This window comes from Sinocyclocheilus rhinocerous, unplaced genomic scaffold, assembly GCF_001515625.1.
Source record: "Sinocyclocheilus rhinocerous isolate Xijiao unplaced genomic scaffold, SAMN03320098_v1.1 scaffold30, whole genome shotgun sequence".
Classification (NCBI taxonomy): Eukaryota; Metazoa; Chordata; class Actinopteri; order Cypriniformes; family Cyprinidae; genus Sinocyclocheilus; species Sinocyclocheilus rhinocerous.
This window is the reverse complement of record NW_015657838.1, coordinates 1,050,073-1,062,843: the sequence shown is the minus strand read 5'-3', so window position 1 is coordinate 1,062,843 and position 12,771 is coordinate 1,050,073. Positions and strand designations below refer to the sequence as shown.

Genomic DNA, 12,771 nt, shown 5'->3' with positions numbered 1-12,771 from the left:
ATTTTCTGCATTTGCATAGTTAAAGACCACATCAAAGACTGCATACTGCGAACAGTTCAAAGGTAAAAAACCGTCCACCATCACAATAAGTTACAGCACAGGACCACCTGCATTATGTCACTAGATTCGATAAGCAGCAGCCATTGTTACGATAATAATTCAAACGTCTCAATATTTCTAACACAAAAAGTGAAATTAACTGTGAATAAATACTGCAAAAGTTGCATTTGCTTATTACAGTGAAGTAATATGATAATGGATGCTATAACTATGTTTAGATAAGAAGATGGCGCTTGGCATGACTTCATCTATCGCTGACAATAGAATAAAAAGGGTTGAACTGGCTGAAAAGTTTGGAAAGGTTATTTTCTGTTTAACTCTAAAGCTGTCTGATTGTGACATCCACTGGTGAACTGCACACATTGCAAGTATATTTTGTAAAAACTTATGACTCGTTTCAAAATGTCAATCGGCAGGTATTGTGATGAACTGATATATTTATTGAATTCACAACAGAAATCAGAATTGATGAAAAATGCTAAAAAAAAAAGCAACAGGCCACAGTACTTAAGTTCCTTTTAAGTTATTTTGCAAAACTTTTATTGAACAAAAGTATTTCAATTCTCACCACACTGTCCTCAATACAGTACCATAATGCTGGATTTAAACGATTCATATATGCACCATATCTTTGTTTAATATATATATATGTACATACAGTGGAAAGAGGAATTAAATAACATTGCTCAATAACATTCAGACAAATAGAAGAAAAAAAAAACTCCTTGACCAACACGCTTATTGGTAAACAGACTTAGAGTAATTGACAAAAGTAAAGAAATAAAATCATATTTTTGTTTATTACTCTTGAATTAGTGTTCACAATCAACTATGTGTTACTGAGAGCAGAGAAGACGTGTTGGTGAGGTGCAATAAGACATCAATAGTAGCAGAACTGGAAGTGGGTGGCACATTTGGTTGAAAGGACACATTCAAACTCTCTCCTTGTCTACAGAAACTACTCTCTTAGAAGCTACAATCTCTCTCTTTACCCCTATCTCTTTTAACTCCTATCATAACTGCGGCATTTATCTCCCTTAATGAAGTACCCTGATTCTGAAGAAACCCTGAAGTGACTCGGACCCAAGAGAAATACCTGGAAAGCTGTGCATGTTCGCATTGTAGGAGCAGAGAAGTCCAAACACAGCCTTCATGTATGCAGGATGGGACTGTAAATGCAAAAACATTGTCTGTAAAGGCTCAGAGGATGGGACAGTACCGCTTTACTTCAGGGTGAAATCTGACTGTCATCTCAGCTATTAGTTTGGATTCAGATTCAGACAGTGTAATGCGATAGGCAGCTGCAGTGTGAACATACATAGAGAAGTTGCATGGCCTTCGGATGAGCTCTACGAATGGAGACTGTTGGGAATCAAATCACACTCCTCATTCTTCACATGCTCGCCTGCTCTGAAGGATCAAGGTTAAGACATGCATATGAATCTATTCTTCTCTGCTAATTCAGTACAAGAGCTACAAATGTACATACTCTAATGCTGTTTTGGGCAGAGAAATGTAAACCAATATAATGTGGGTTGAGGTTGTGGATTAACCAGCAACAGGAAGAGCAGAAGAACAGCTGCCCAAAGGCTGGGAGAGAGTTCTACAGATGTTGCTCAGTGAAATGCCATTCTGTTTTTCTTTACCAAAACCTCCAAAACTGTAAATCATTAAAAAAAAAGAAAAGGGGGACGTATATCAAGGACGGATATCTCTGTTTAAAAGAATGACAAATTGCTATTGCTCCCTACCGGAGTGGAGGCAATGTTGGGTTCTGAAATGTCAAATAGTCCTTGAAGTTGCTTCTGAAAGGAGCTTTTTCCCCTCATTCAAGAATTTAGTAAAGTCAGAGGAGTGTGCAGGAAGAGAAAAAAAAAGGGAATCGAGGTGCACAGAGGGAGAGGTAACGTCTGTTGAAAAAGCGACAAATTCAGGCAAAGGGCTTGACAAGATAGAGTTTGTCTCCTTGCTCACTGGTGAAGATGGGAGCTTTCTTGTAGTGCTCTACAAGCTCATCCATACTGCTAAAACGCCGCTGACCGATGCAGTACACTCCATCCTGCAGCTGCACCTTGAAGTGCTTGTTCTTCCCCACAGCCTTCAGAGAAATGGAGAAATCACTGGGCTGAAAAAAAAAGAGAGTCATAGAAAGATAAATTGATGGGACATTGTTGCCACTGCTTTTCCATATCTAAACACCAGATGGCAGCATTGATTTGAATAAAATAAGGCCTGAACACCAAGTCACACAGCAGCTGAGAGGACATAGCCTTTTGGGGCAGTAAAACTTGATCCAATATTTCCTTATTGAATTAAAGAAAAAAATCTTTGTGACTTCCAGGTTTTATCCTTCTAAGATCTCTGATCGATTTCTTCCTATGATCCTTCATAGGGGCCATATAGCCACATTACAAATTAACAACAAAAAATTCACATTTGGAAAACCCCACACTATTCAGAAGAACATGTCAAATATTGTTGCAGAAAAGCACAGTTTACTGCCTGGTTTAAGTATAACTGAAATTGCTTAATTTTTCATATTGCTATGTGCCACACACATATTGTGTAGATGTATGGTCTCCAAGCAATATGTACCAACTTGGAACATATTTATTTGTAAGGAATTATCTTATCTTTTCACACCTTTTCAAGTTCCAGTTAAAAACTCCACAAAATATTTCAAAGAAAATAATAGATTGCAATTCAGTACCTTTCATTCATAAAGTATTTGACAACATTATTAAAATGCTTATGCAATATTAAATATTTTTTTCAAATAATTGGTTCACACTGTGCACTTTGGTTTAAGATACAGTACATTAGGGCTCTAAAAAAAAATTCGAATTTCGAATATTCGTCAAATTTAAAATAAAAATCCACATTCGAATGCAAAAACGTTGCATTCGAATTTTAGGTCTGCGTCAGGCAGCCTTATCAGTAGGCCTGTCGCAATAATCAACTTTGTCAGTCCCGCCGAGCTCCCTCACCTTCTTAAGGCAGGTCTCTAGGTAGTCTATGGGGTCATCCGGTCGGTAGTACATCAGACCAGTCAGCAGACTCTGAGAAACCAGTGACAAATCAGAGAGGTGTACTGTGTTTATCTGTTCACTGTAAGAATAGGGTAACATGCATTGTAAGTAGGCCTGTCGCAATAATTAATATATCGACTTATCGCGCAAAATATGTCCATGACCTCAATAATTTTTGGTGACGCAATATATCGCACATTAATGTCACCATGTTTTGTACATTCCACTTGCGCCTGTGTCTTTTGCAGCTTCTCGTACATAACGTGATGTAGTCATGAGGTGCTAGTTCAAATTTAAAAAATGCTTCTACAAACAAAGTTTCATCTGCAGATATGGTCTTGTTTAGGGATCTGTGCCTTTGTGCATACGGACATCTGACTGCTAAGTAGTGATCGTGTTTTTCAGCAATAGTGTGCACCCTTAATTTACAGAGAAAAGAAGGTCAGGAAAAAATCTGTATATGGAAAAATCTCCATACAAGTTACTTGTGCATTTTTCTTTTTTCTGCTTGCTACTTTGCACTTTTTGTTAAAACATTTTTATTTAGTATTTATTCAGGTTTTTTAAGGTATCTAGTGTTTTGATACCTGATTTCCATGATCTAAATATTCTTAAAAATTAAAAGTTTGTTGTCATTTGGAAGTGTGTAGGCCTTCTTGCATTATTATGCTGCTACATAAAAAAATGGCAATGATATCGCTTATCGCAATTATTTCTGGGGCAATATATCGCACAACAAAAAGTTGTTATCGTGACAGGCCTACTTATCAGTGGCGCACGAGATGCGATGACGATGTAGCCTAAGTGTCGTTGCATCTTAATGTTTTTGTTAGCCTATCCAGTTGAACCCACTGGATACGTTGTTCATTCAAAATATTGCAGAAAAAGAGAACAATCAATGCGGGGAAGATGTTGTTTACATCAAAACCGAAACCAAGCCGTTCACACAGAACGCATATTTATCGCATTTTCTAGAGGGACATCTATCACCGTTGCACTCGCGTCTCGCACAAGAGAGCCGCATGTTTAGAAAGCCATGTAAAATTAATGTAAGTTCAACTTTTAAAAAACATGTCTCAAGACTTTATAGCAGTTTTCCCCATCCCACTGCATCTCAAGTTTTTAAATGAAGAAAGTACTCTTTGTGATTGGTTTTCGGTCCTTTGTATTAAACTATACATACATGCATGATGCTGTTTTGTTTCTAATTGTTTAAGCAACTTTATTAATTATATAAGGTTTATAAACATTATTTTAAACATTATGCACTTTTTTCAAAGATAGTCAGTCGTGTTATTTTATTATGCTTTGAAGAAACGTGCATAATATTTTGCTCGATGCGCCCTCTTGTGGCCTCGGGAGAGAAGCCAAAAGCTTTTTTCCCCCCTAAATGAAATTATGCCTTTTAAATTCGAATACAATTCAAATATTGATAATATTTAAGTGAAAAAATTGAATTTAGTTTTTCAGCCACTTTGACAGCCCTACAGTACATTACATAACTCAATAAAGTAGCTTGGCATGCAGATGTGAGGGAAGTCGGTTCAACTTACCGATGACTCGCTGTCCCGTATCAGAAAGTCCCCTTCCACTCCTCTCTCATTAAGTGCACACTCAGCTTGGTGCCGTGTCACGTTACCGTAGTACCAATCCTTTCCAGCAAATTTGCCTGTACGTGATGGAACTGTGTGACTGATGTGAGGAGAGCCATGACTTGACCCTAAGCCCTTCGCAATTGGCCCATCACTGAGCACTACAACATAGTTCTTGGGCACAAGACCGACCATGCCTCGACTGTTTTTACACCTCCACCACTCTGGGTCATTCTCTGGCTTTTCCAAAACTTCCATCGTCTCACCCTTCTCAAAGTTCAGTTCCTCTTCTGTGACTGAGCTGAAGGGGTACAGGGTCTGGACCACATGCAGAACGGAGCTCCCGGAGCTTCCCGGCCGGCCATTGGCCATCGCCACCCCTTGCCCTACCTTCAAGGACCGGAAGCCCCCCAACGAGTCCCCAAAGACACCATCATGGTCTGCGTATCCCACCTCCTCTTGGACGTAATTGGATGGGAACCAACCGACACGGCCGGCATGGCTACCCCTCCACCAGCCGTCGCTGCACTTCTCCATGACTGCCACCCTTTCCCCTTTAATGAGGTTGAGTTCATCTTCACGCTCAGCTGCGTAAGAAAACTTCACCAGTGCGGGAATGTTCAGGTCATAGATCCGCTCAGCCCCGCCCACTCCACCCCCTCCTGCGCTACCATTGGATGGGTACTCTGCCTCTGTGCTGGGTGTGGGAGATGGATCACGAGCACTAGTCTTCCTTTTCGTTTTTCCCAGGCCTAAGAGGAATAGAGAGACGCAAAACAAGTAAGGAAGTAGAAATCTGGAAGAAAGCTGTCAAAACAGAGTCGTGACAGATCATTACACCAATGAATCATTAAATCAATTAATAATAATTTAATTTAATAATTTATGCATTTAGCAGACGCTTTTATCCAAAGCGACTTACAGTGCATTCAGGTTATACATTTTTTACCAGTATGTGTGTTCCCTGGGAATCGAACCCACAACCTTTTGCGCTGCTAACGCAATGCTCTACCACTGAGCTTTTACCAATGCTAATAGCTGGCATTGTGACATTGACATTTATGAAATTGTTCATTTAACTTTTCTTGAACATCTGCATTCTTCTGCCAATGCAAAGGCATAACAATCACAAAATACTCACACCAAATCAGAAAATACATTATGAATACATTTTCAATATTAAATCCATAGTGCCATGGCACAACACATTAGTTTTCACAGAGTTGTGAGTTTGTAGTCTGAAAGGAATGTGAGGAGAGAAAAAGACTGGGTACCACAACATAATACACAGACAAGAAACAGATGACATGCCTTTCCATTGGAATGTACTCGCTGATTGCACATGCAGCAACAAACATACAGTGTGACCAGAATGACCCTTCGTGAAGGCTTTAGTTATTTATTTTTTACATTTATTGGTTTAATGCCAAATGCCAAAGAGGACAAATTTGGTGATGCAAGTGGCACAGAAATCACACACTTCTGCTTTAAATTCCCTTATGTTCCCTGATGTCTTAAAGCATTACATTTTCTCCTACTATAGAAAATTGCCACCACTTCTGGGCAAATAGAAGCTGATCTACTCAAGGCTAGTGATCTGACAGAGCAGACTGTGTTAGAGGCCAAGAAAGTAAACACTTGAATCCTAGGGGTGCATTGGAAACCGTGGAAGAAAAGAGAGATTAAGGATGGAAGACTTTCAAATTCAGCTTTAAAGAGAGATGGGATTACTCTGATCTGGTTATCTAACAAAAGAACAAGTAACCTAAGAAACCGACAACGGTTTGAGCGCAGAAACTTCTGTCTCATAAATACACAGACATATACTTACACCACTAGTAGAAAAATGATTCTTTATAAGTTTAAAAAACAAAAAGCAGGGAACGAGTCAAAAACTGTTTTAGGTAAACCAGATCAGTACACATATGTCATTGTCCATAACTCAAATTTTGCTCTGCATGTAAGCCTTTACCAGCATTCTGGTGGCTTATTCAATGTGTGCATGTCTTCTGCACGTATTGATGACAAAACCAGAGAAAAACCTTATGGTTTCAAAATCTTGTTGAGTTTTTATAATGAGCTGATTTTTGACAGTTATCAGCATTTCGTTGTATGTGTAAACACCTTCATTCTCTAAATGCCAGAGAAACAGACAGGTACCCTGCCGTATCCTAAGTAGGTTTGCATCTCAGTGTCTTGACAGGCAGCCAAAAATAAGCCCTCTCACTTGTTCCCAGGTAACAGAGGAGATCTGCCACTGCCAATGTTCCTGCCTCCTGTACTGATCCCATGTGACCACGTACAGCACACAATCAGAAGCTTTATGTGTGCATATTCACACTCTGTGTGCCGTCACTGCGAACAGAGTACACAGAAAGTGTAGTGAGGTGTGGAAATCGAGCTGAGGCCTGGTAATCCCTCGCAGACTCCAAACCCCAGCTCTCTATGAGCAACTCAAGCACAATGGGCCTCCCAGGCAACAGGGGCAGTATGCTGGAGCTACTTCATACTGATGACTGGAAAAGGTGCAAGAGGAGGACGAGAAGGCGCTCAAAAGAAACTCAATCTGACGTGAGGTGACAGGAGAAAGCGAAGTCAATTTGGCAAGTAATGACGCACAGAATAACAGAGCTGTGGGAATGCAAGAGAACATTTGATCTCTGTGACAATTCTCTAGGAGTCTACCAAATGAATGGCAAAGCTTTCTCACATGCATCCATGCATGCTTGCACACACAAGCATCCCTTGCACGTGAGACACTTTCTTAGGCTCGAACAGATATGTGCGAAGACAAAAAAAGAAACAGTTTTCCATCAGTCCTCAACTCCTGGGTCCTTGACCACTGAAGTACACTTAACAGGTACTTCCCCTAGGGATTGTCAGTCTCACACCACATTGCACATTAACCTGGAAATACCTCTACCAAAGGCTTTCTGAGGTGAGAATTAACCTGAAACCATTCCTGACTTCAAACTAAGATATCGACCCTTTGCAGTCTGGAAGGTAGGGATGGGCTTGAGTACCTGACTACTCGGAAGTGACTCCAATAATCAATCATGATATAAAGTTATTAACATAAATTATATATACACAGTATATATATATGAAAATTTCCTCACCGTCACAACCCTAATATATATATATATATATATACAGTATATATATTTAAAAAAATATTAGCATCAGTGCTCTACACAGTGACTTGCTGTCTGGAGTTGTAACAGCACTCAAAACTCTATGGTGGGGGAGTGACCTGGACTGTAAACAAAAAGAGTTAACAGTCAATCTTCCAGTTCAAAGGGAGCAGAAACCTTTTCCCTATGCTGGAAATCTGAGACTGTGTTGGCTGAGAGTGGTGTGTACTTCTGAGGCTCGGGCTGACAGGGAATGAACACTGCAACACAAACAGAACAAAGATCTTCTGGGAAATCTAGAAATAGAAGCACGTTACAAATACGTGAGAGGAATGCCTGAGAAGGCTTAAAAAAAGGAGAATGAAGATAGAAAAACCTATGAAAACCATGTACAAGTAGTCTTTAAGATGACACAATGTGAAGCCTCTTTTCAGAAGTCCCAGAGAGTGATGAAGCTGTTGACTTGAGCAGAGGAGATTTGAAAAGCTGATCTCAAGTGACCACAACATGGCACCCCAAACTACTACAAGCAACACAATAACGAAAACTCCCGCATGACCATTCTGAGACATTCATTCCAATACAGCTAGACACGCATATTCATACACAATTGCACAAAGGGACTCGCACAACTGCACACCCACAAGCTCTCGTTCTTCTTTTCCCTCCTTCATTTACAAGCTGGCAATATAACCGTCCATTAACTCACATTTCCGGAAAGTAATCACCCCTTTCTCCTTAACCTTTACACTTACAGTTTACCTATGTCTAATATAAAACTGACTTGTTAACAGGTAAAGTCATCCAACCATCAAAGCTGCAATAATGGCGCTCCCCTACCATTATGCATGCTGTCCATTAAGCTCCATACCATAATAATACCCAAATATCCCTTCATTCAATTAACTCCCCATCTATATGATTAGCTTGGAACTTAACCCACAGTAAAGCTGCAGGCTCCATTTGCCATTCATTGCCTCTGCCTATTAGGAAAATACAATGTTGCACATTCAGAATGTTTTCAGACAGGGAGTCAAGGTCTACATATTGAGGTGCTGATATTTTAGAAGTTGACAGAACCCCCAACAGTATCAGTCAGAGGAACAAGCTAAAATAAATATAGGAAAATAAAAATAGTAAGATTTATGTCAAAAGTAGTGCTAAACTTTAATAGTCGGCATTAAAGTTAGGAAAAATGTTGTGCTATTGAACCATCACATGTATTTGTTACGACTTCATAATAAGGTTTTAGTATATTTACATGACAACGTTTAACAGACTTTCTTCGTGATGGCTTTATAACTTCGTAATTTTCGTCACTTAATTTACATTGTACTACAAAAGGACCATCAAATTTAGCCTCAAATGGAGAAGATACAATAGGCCGTAAAACGAGCACTTGATCGCCTGGTTTAAAAACTCGATGCTCAACTGTACGGTCGTATAATCGCTTCATGTTTAAATTTCGGAACCAGTTTTAAACATGAAACGAGTGAAAAAGACATACCTCGTTCTTCCGTGCAGTTAGAATATGTACCCTCCCTCATCAAGTTCAATTTGAGAGCTTCTACTTCCAACTTTGCTTTTTCCAACTCGATTTTACCCTGGTCAGAACGATGTCTCAATTTCTCATGCTCCATCTGTAAAAGCAGTAGTTCTTTTTGTTGTTCAAATGACAGATTAATTTGCAATGAAGACACAACCGGTACAGACTCTTCCATTTTTAAAATGCCTTTTTCAACCAAATTAGTTCTTAAGATTACTTTAATATTTTCTTTGAGCCTCTTATCGGAAATGTCAATTTCATATCGATCCGCAATTTTTAACAATTGTTCTTTCGTACATTTTTCCAAAAAATTACAAGAGGGCGATTTAACAAAAAAATCAATATCAGCCATGAAAACAATCACCAGAAATCAATTATAAAGTGGAATTTAATAACGATCATTTTCCCTCTACCTCCATTTTAAACAACTATCTACCTCAACCCTAGTCTTCATGCGATTACTTGTGGGGGGTACTTACGCACTGTAGCCCGCTGGGTGAAAAAACGCAACTGGTAAAACCAGCGACGCCTTACACACCACGGATGTGCTCCCGAGATAAATACTACTACCCACGTTCACCGCAACACTACAAAAAAACAACAAACTCGACATGTTTCAAAAGAAACATGCCGCTATGCCTAACAGGGAAAATCACGTTCAAACATCATAATTACTCACCACCTGGCGACTTCACACGGCGACTAATTTACTCCGGCACAAACTAACTCACGTGTGTCTCAATTATCAAACCCTATTCAAAATTAAATACAATTAACAAAAGGAATTAAACAAGGACGAGCCCCCAATTTGTTACGACCCATGGCTCAAGGGAAGCAACAAACAGAGGACACACGCGAACCAAACGGTTAGCTTCGAATATAATTTATTCAAAAGCTACAATCACAATGGAAAAGTAAAGAACACCGTAAAGAAAACAACTATGTATTGGAAACATCAGTAATGCCAATGTGTAATGCGAAATGTATGGATGTGGTGGGATGTAGTGTACTGGGGTGTTGGAGTGCAAAAGCAAACACAAGCCAAACAAGTCACAAAACCAAATATCCAAAACCGGAGCCCTCCTCTAGATCAAGCGGAGGCCTCTTTTAAAAAGAGCGTCTGATAGAGAGCAGGTGTCTCAAACGACGGCCAATCAAGATAGTCCATGGACTCCTACAGCCATTCCACAAAGTAACGACAGAGGTCGTCACATATGTGTGTGCACACTGTGAATAATTTTCAAGCTGTGGGATAATGCATATGAAAATGCATTTCTTGGTCAAAATGCCCTGTCTTAATGTGGTTTTAATGTAAACGCAGCTGGCTGCTCAAATGCTAAACTTTACTATTTGAAATCCATGAGACCATAGGGTGTCCCATTTGTCATTTTATGATTCATAAAGCTAGTCATGAGCCTGTTTGAGGCCACTTTGCACCTTTGATACATCCTTTTTATGGACTCCACAGCAGACAAAGCAAAAGTCAATAATGGGACACACTTTAACCAACTAAAGTTATGTTTCAAAATATCTGCCACTGGTTGAACAAACAGATAGTCCTGCCAGTAATTCATGTTATTGTTGATGTTGTACCTACACCATTATAGGTACTATAGGTATTATAGGTTTTTCAAAAGCATCTTTTTCCACTGATAGCCATTCAAAAGTAGCCATGTACATCAGCTCAGTAACTGCCATTAAAAGGACAGAACTTCTCAGTCAAGCTAATTTTGCTATGTTGGTCTGGTCAGGATACCCAAATAAACAGCTATTAACACCACAGAGCCACATTCTTTGCACTTTATCTTTGTTTTCCTGATGGAATGGTTTATTAGGAAATGCCAATTCACAGCACATCTCGTGTGAGATGCAAGTAAGTGTGTGCGCGTACTGGAACTCAGAGGTGCCAAGAGGAAGTGTGTGTGTGTGTGTGTGTGTGTGTGTGAGTACGCTGACAGATCTTTAGCAAGATCCTCTGATCTTTAAAGAGTGACAGGTTTTGAGCTCAACAGGATGGAGGGAGGGTTTGAGTGCAGGTATCCGTGACAACCACCAATCAGAGGTCCCCTGTGGCCTCTCAGTGGGAATTAATTCCCAATGCAGAATTAACTTAGAAGGTCACTGCCGCATATTCATGACCTTCCTCTTGGTATTCAAGTAAATGTTCCCGTTTTCTTTGTTCCACAGATTATTTGGGAATACTGATGTAACCAGAACTCCAAATAATTTCACAAATTAAAAAAGTTAACCTCATTATGTTGATACAATCCTACTGTTCATTATCCCAAAGTTGTAGGCTTTGCTGTGGATGGACAAACCTGCTTTAACAATTCTTCAGTTAACCTGCCTGGAATTCACACACATTCACTCACACAATAGAACACAATGGAAAGGAAGCAGGTAAAATGTAACACCGTTTTCATGAAAGCTGAATGATGGCCTACTCCAATTTCATAGGTTGTCTCAGTGACCTGCATGGCGAAAATGCATTGCATTTAACAGCTTCAGTAGCTATTAAACTTCTCAGCGTCTCTACCCCCCACAGCCGAGGAGGCATTATCGATCCACTGCTTCCTGTTGTTCAGAGCTCATTAACAAAATAAAATGTTATTTAGAGCTCATTAACTCATGGTAATCACATATGAGATGAACAAAAGCATAGACAGGGATAAGCATGCATTCATGTAGGCCTACTAGTGATTTGTACTAGGGCTGCACGATAAATCGCATGCGATATTTAACGCGCATCTTGTCAGAAAGCCGGTTCTGTAATCAGCGGTAAATCTCCATCACGTGCGTGCTTTCACATTGAGCACAGAGCCGTTGTTCACTGACGAGCTGCGCAAAAAATCGTGCGAATATGAACGGCGTTAAATATCGCATGCGATTTATCGTGCAGCCCTAATTTGTACTGATTTCAAAGTATATAAATATACATTGGTCAGAGTGTGGATGATATACAAGAATCCAATGAAATCCTGGCCTATGAAATCCTTCTCCTCTATGCCCCACCTTTCTGAAACGCGTAGATTTTTACAAAGCTCATCGGTCTGAAAAGCGAGGTGTGCTCTGATTGGCCAGCTATCCAGTGCGTTGTGATTGGCCGAACAAGCGTGTCAGTGGCAAATTCTTTAAATGAAAACGTACTTACGTGAGTCAGAACTGCCGGCATTTTAGTCTAACGTTACTCTCCCTGGATCAGTAAACAGTCCTCCATAAAATGTGCTGCATACATCTGAATATTTGGGTTGAACTGTTCTGGAACAGTGTTGTAAATAAAACTTAACCACTGATTTCTAGTCATGTCCTCTTTTGGAAGACCAAACAAAATAGTTTCGCTATAACAACGCAACACATGGCGGGCTAGAGTGAGCGGAGGGCGGCTTGAGTGAGCGGCAGCGGGCGGGCTT

At 39.9% G+C, this 12,771-nt stretch overlaps 1 protein-coding gene and 1 long non-coding RNA gene across 2 annotated transcripts in view; both read right to left on the bottom strand.

Annotated features, from left to right (window-relative positions):
* Positions 1-572: 572 nt before the first annotated feature.
* The window catches only part of LOC107721610 (cytoplasmic protein NCK2-like), a 69,211-nt gene continuing 57,012 nt past the window's right edge, over positions 573-12,771 (bottom strand). The window contains exons 3-4 of the mRNA XM_016529716.1: positions 4,643-5,433; positions 573-2,185 (exon numbers count right to left, since the gene is read on the bottom strand). Of these exons, the coding sequence (XP_016385202.1) occupies positions 1,991-2,185; positions 4,643-5,433 (986 nt within the window). The 3' untranslated portion in view covers positions 573-1,990. The remainder of the gene's footprint in view (positions 2,186-4,642; positions 5,434-12,771) is intronic.
* Positions 573-12,771, bottom strand: part of LOC107721612 (uncharacterized) — a 22,536-nt gene continuing 10,337 nt past the window's right edge. The window contains exon 3 of the long non-coding RNA XR_001637725.1: positions 573-781. This is a non-coding gene — a long non-coding RNA (uncharacterized LOC107721612). The remainder of the gene's footprint in view (positions 782-12,771) is intronic.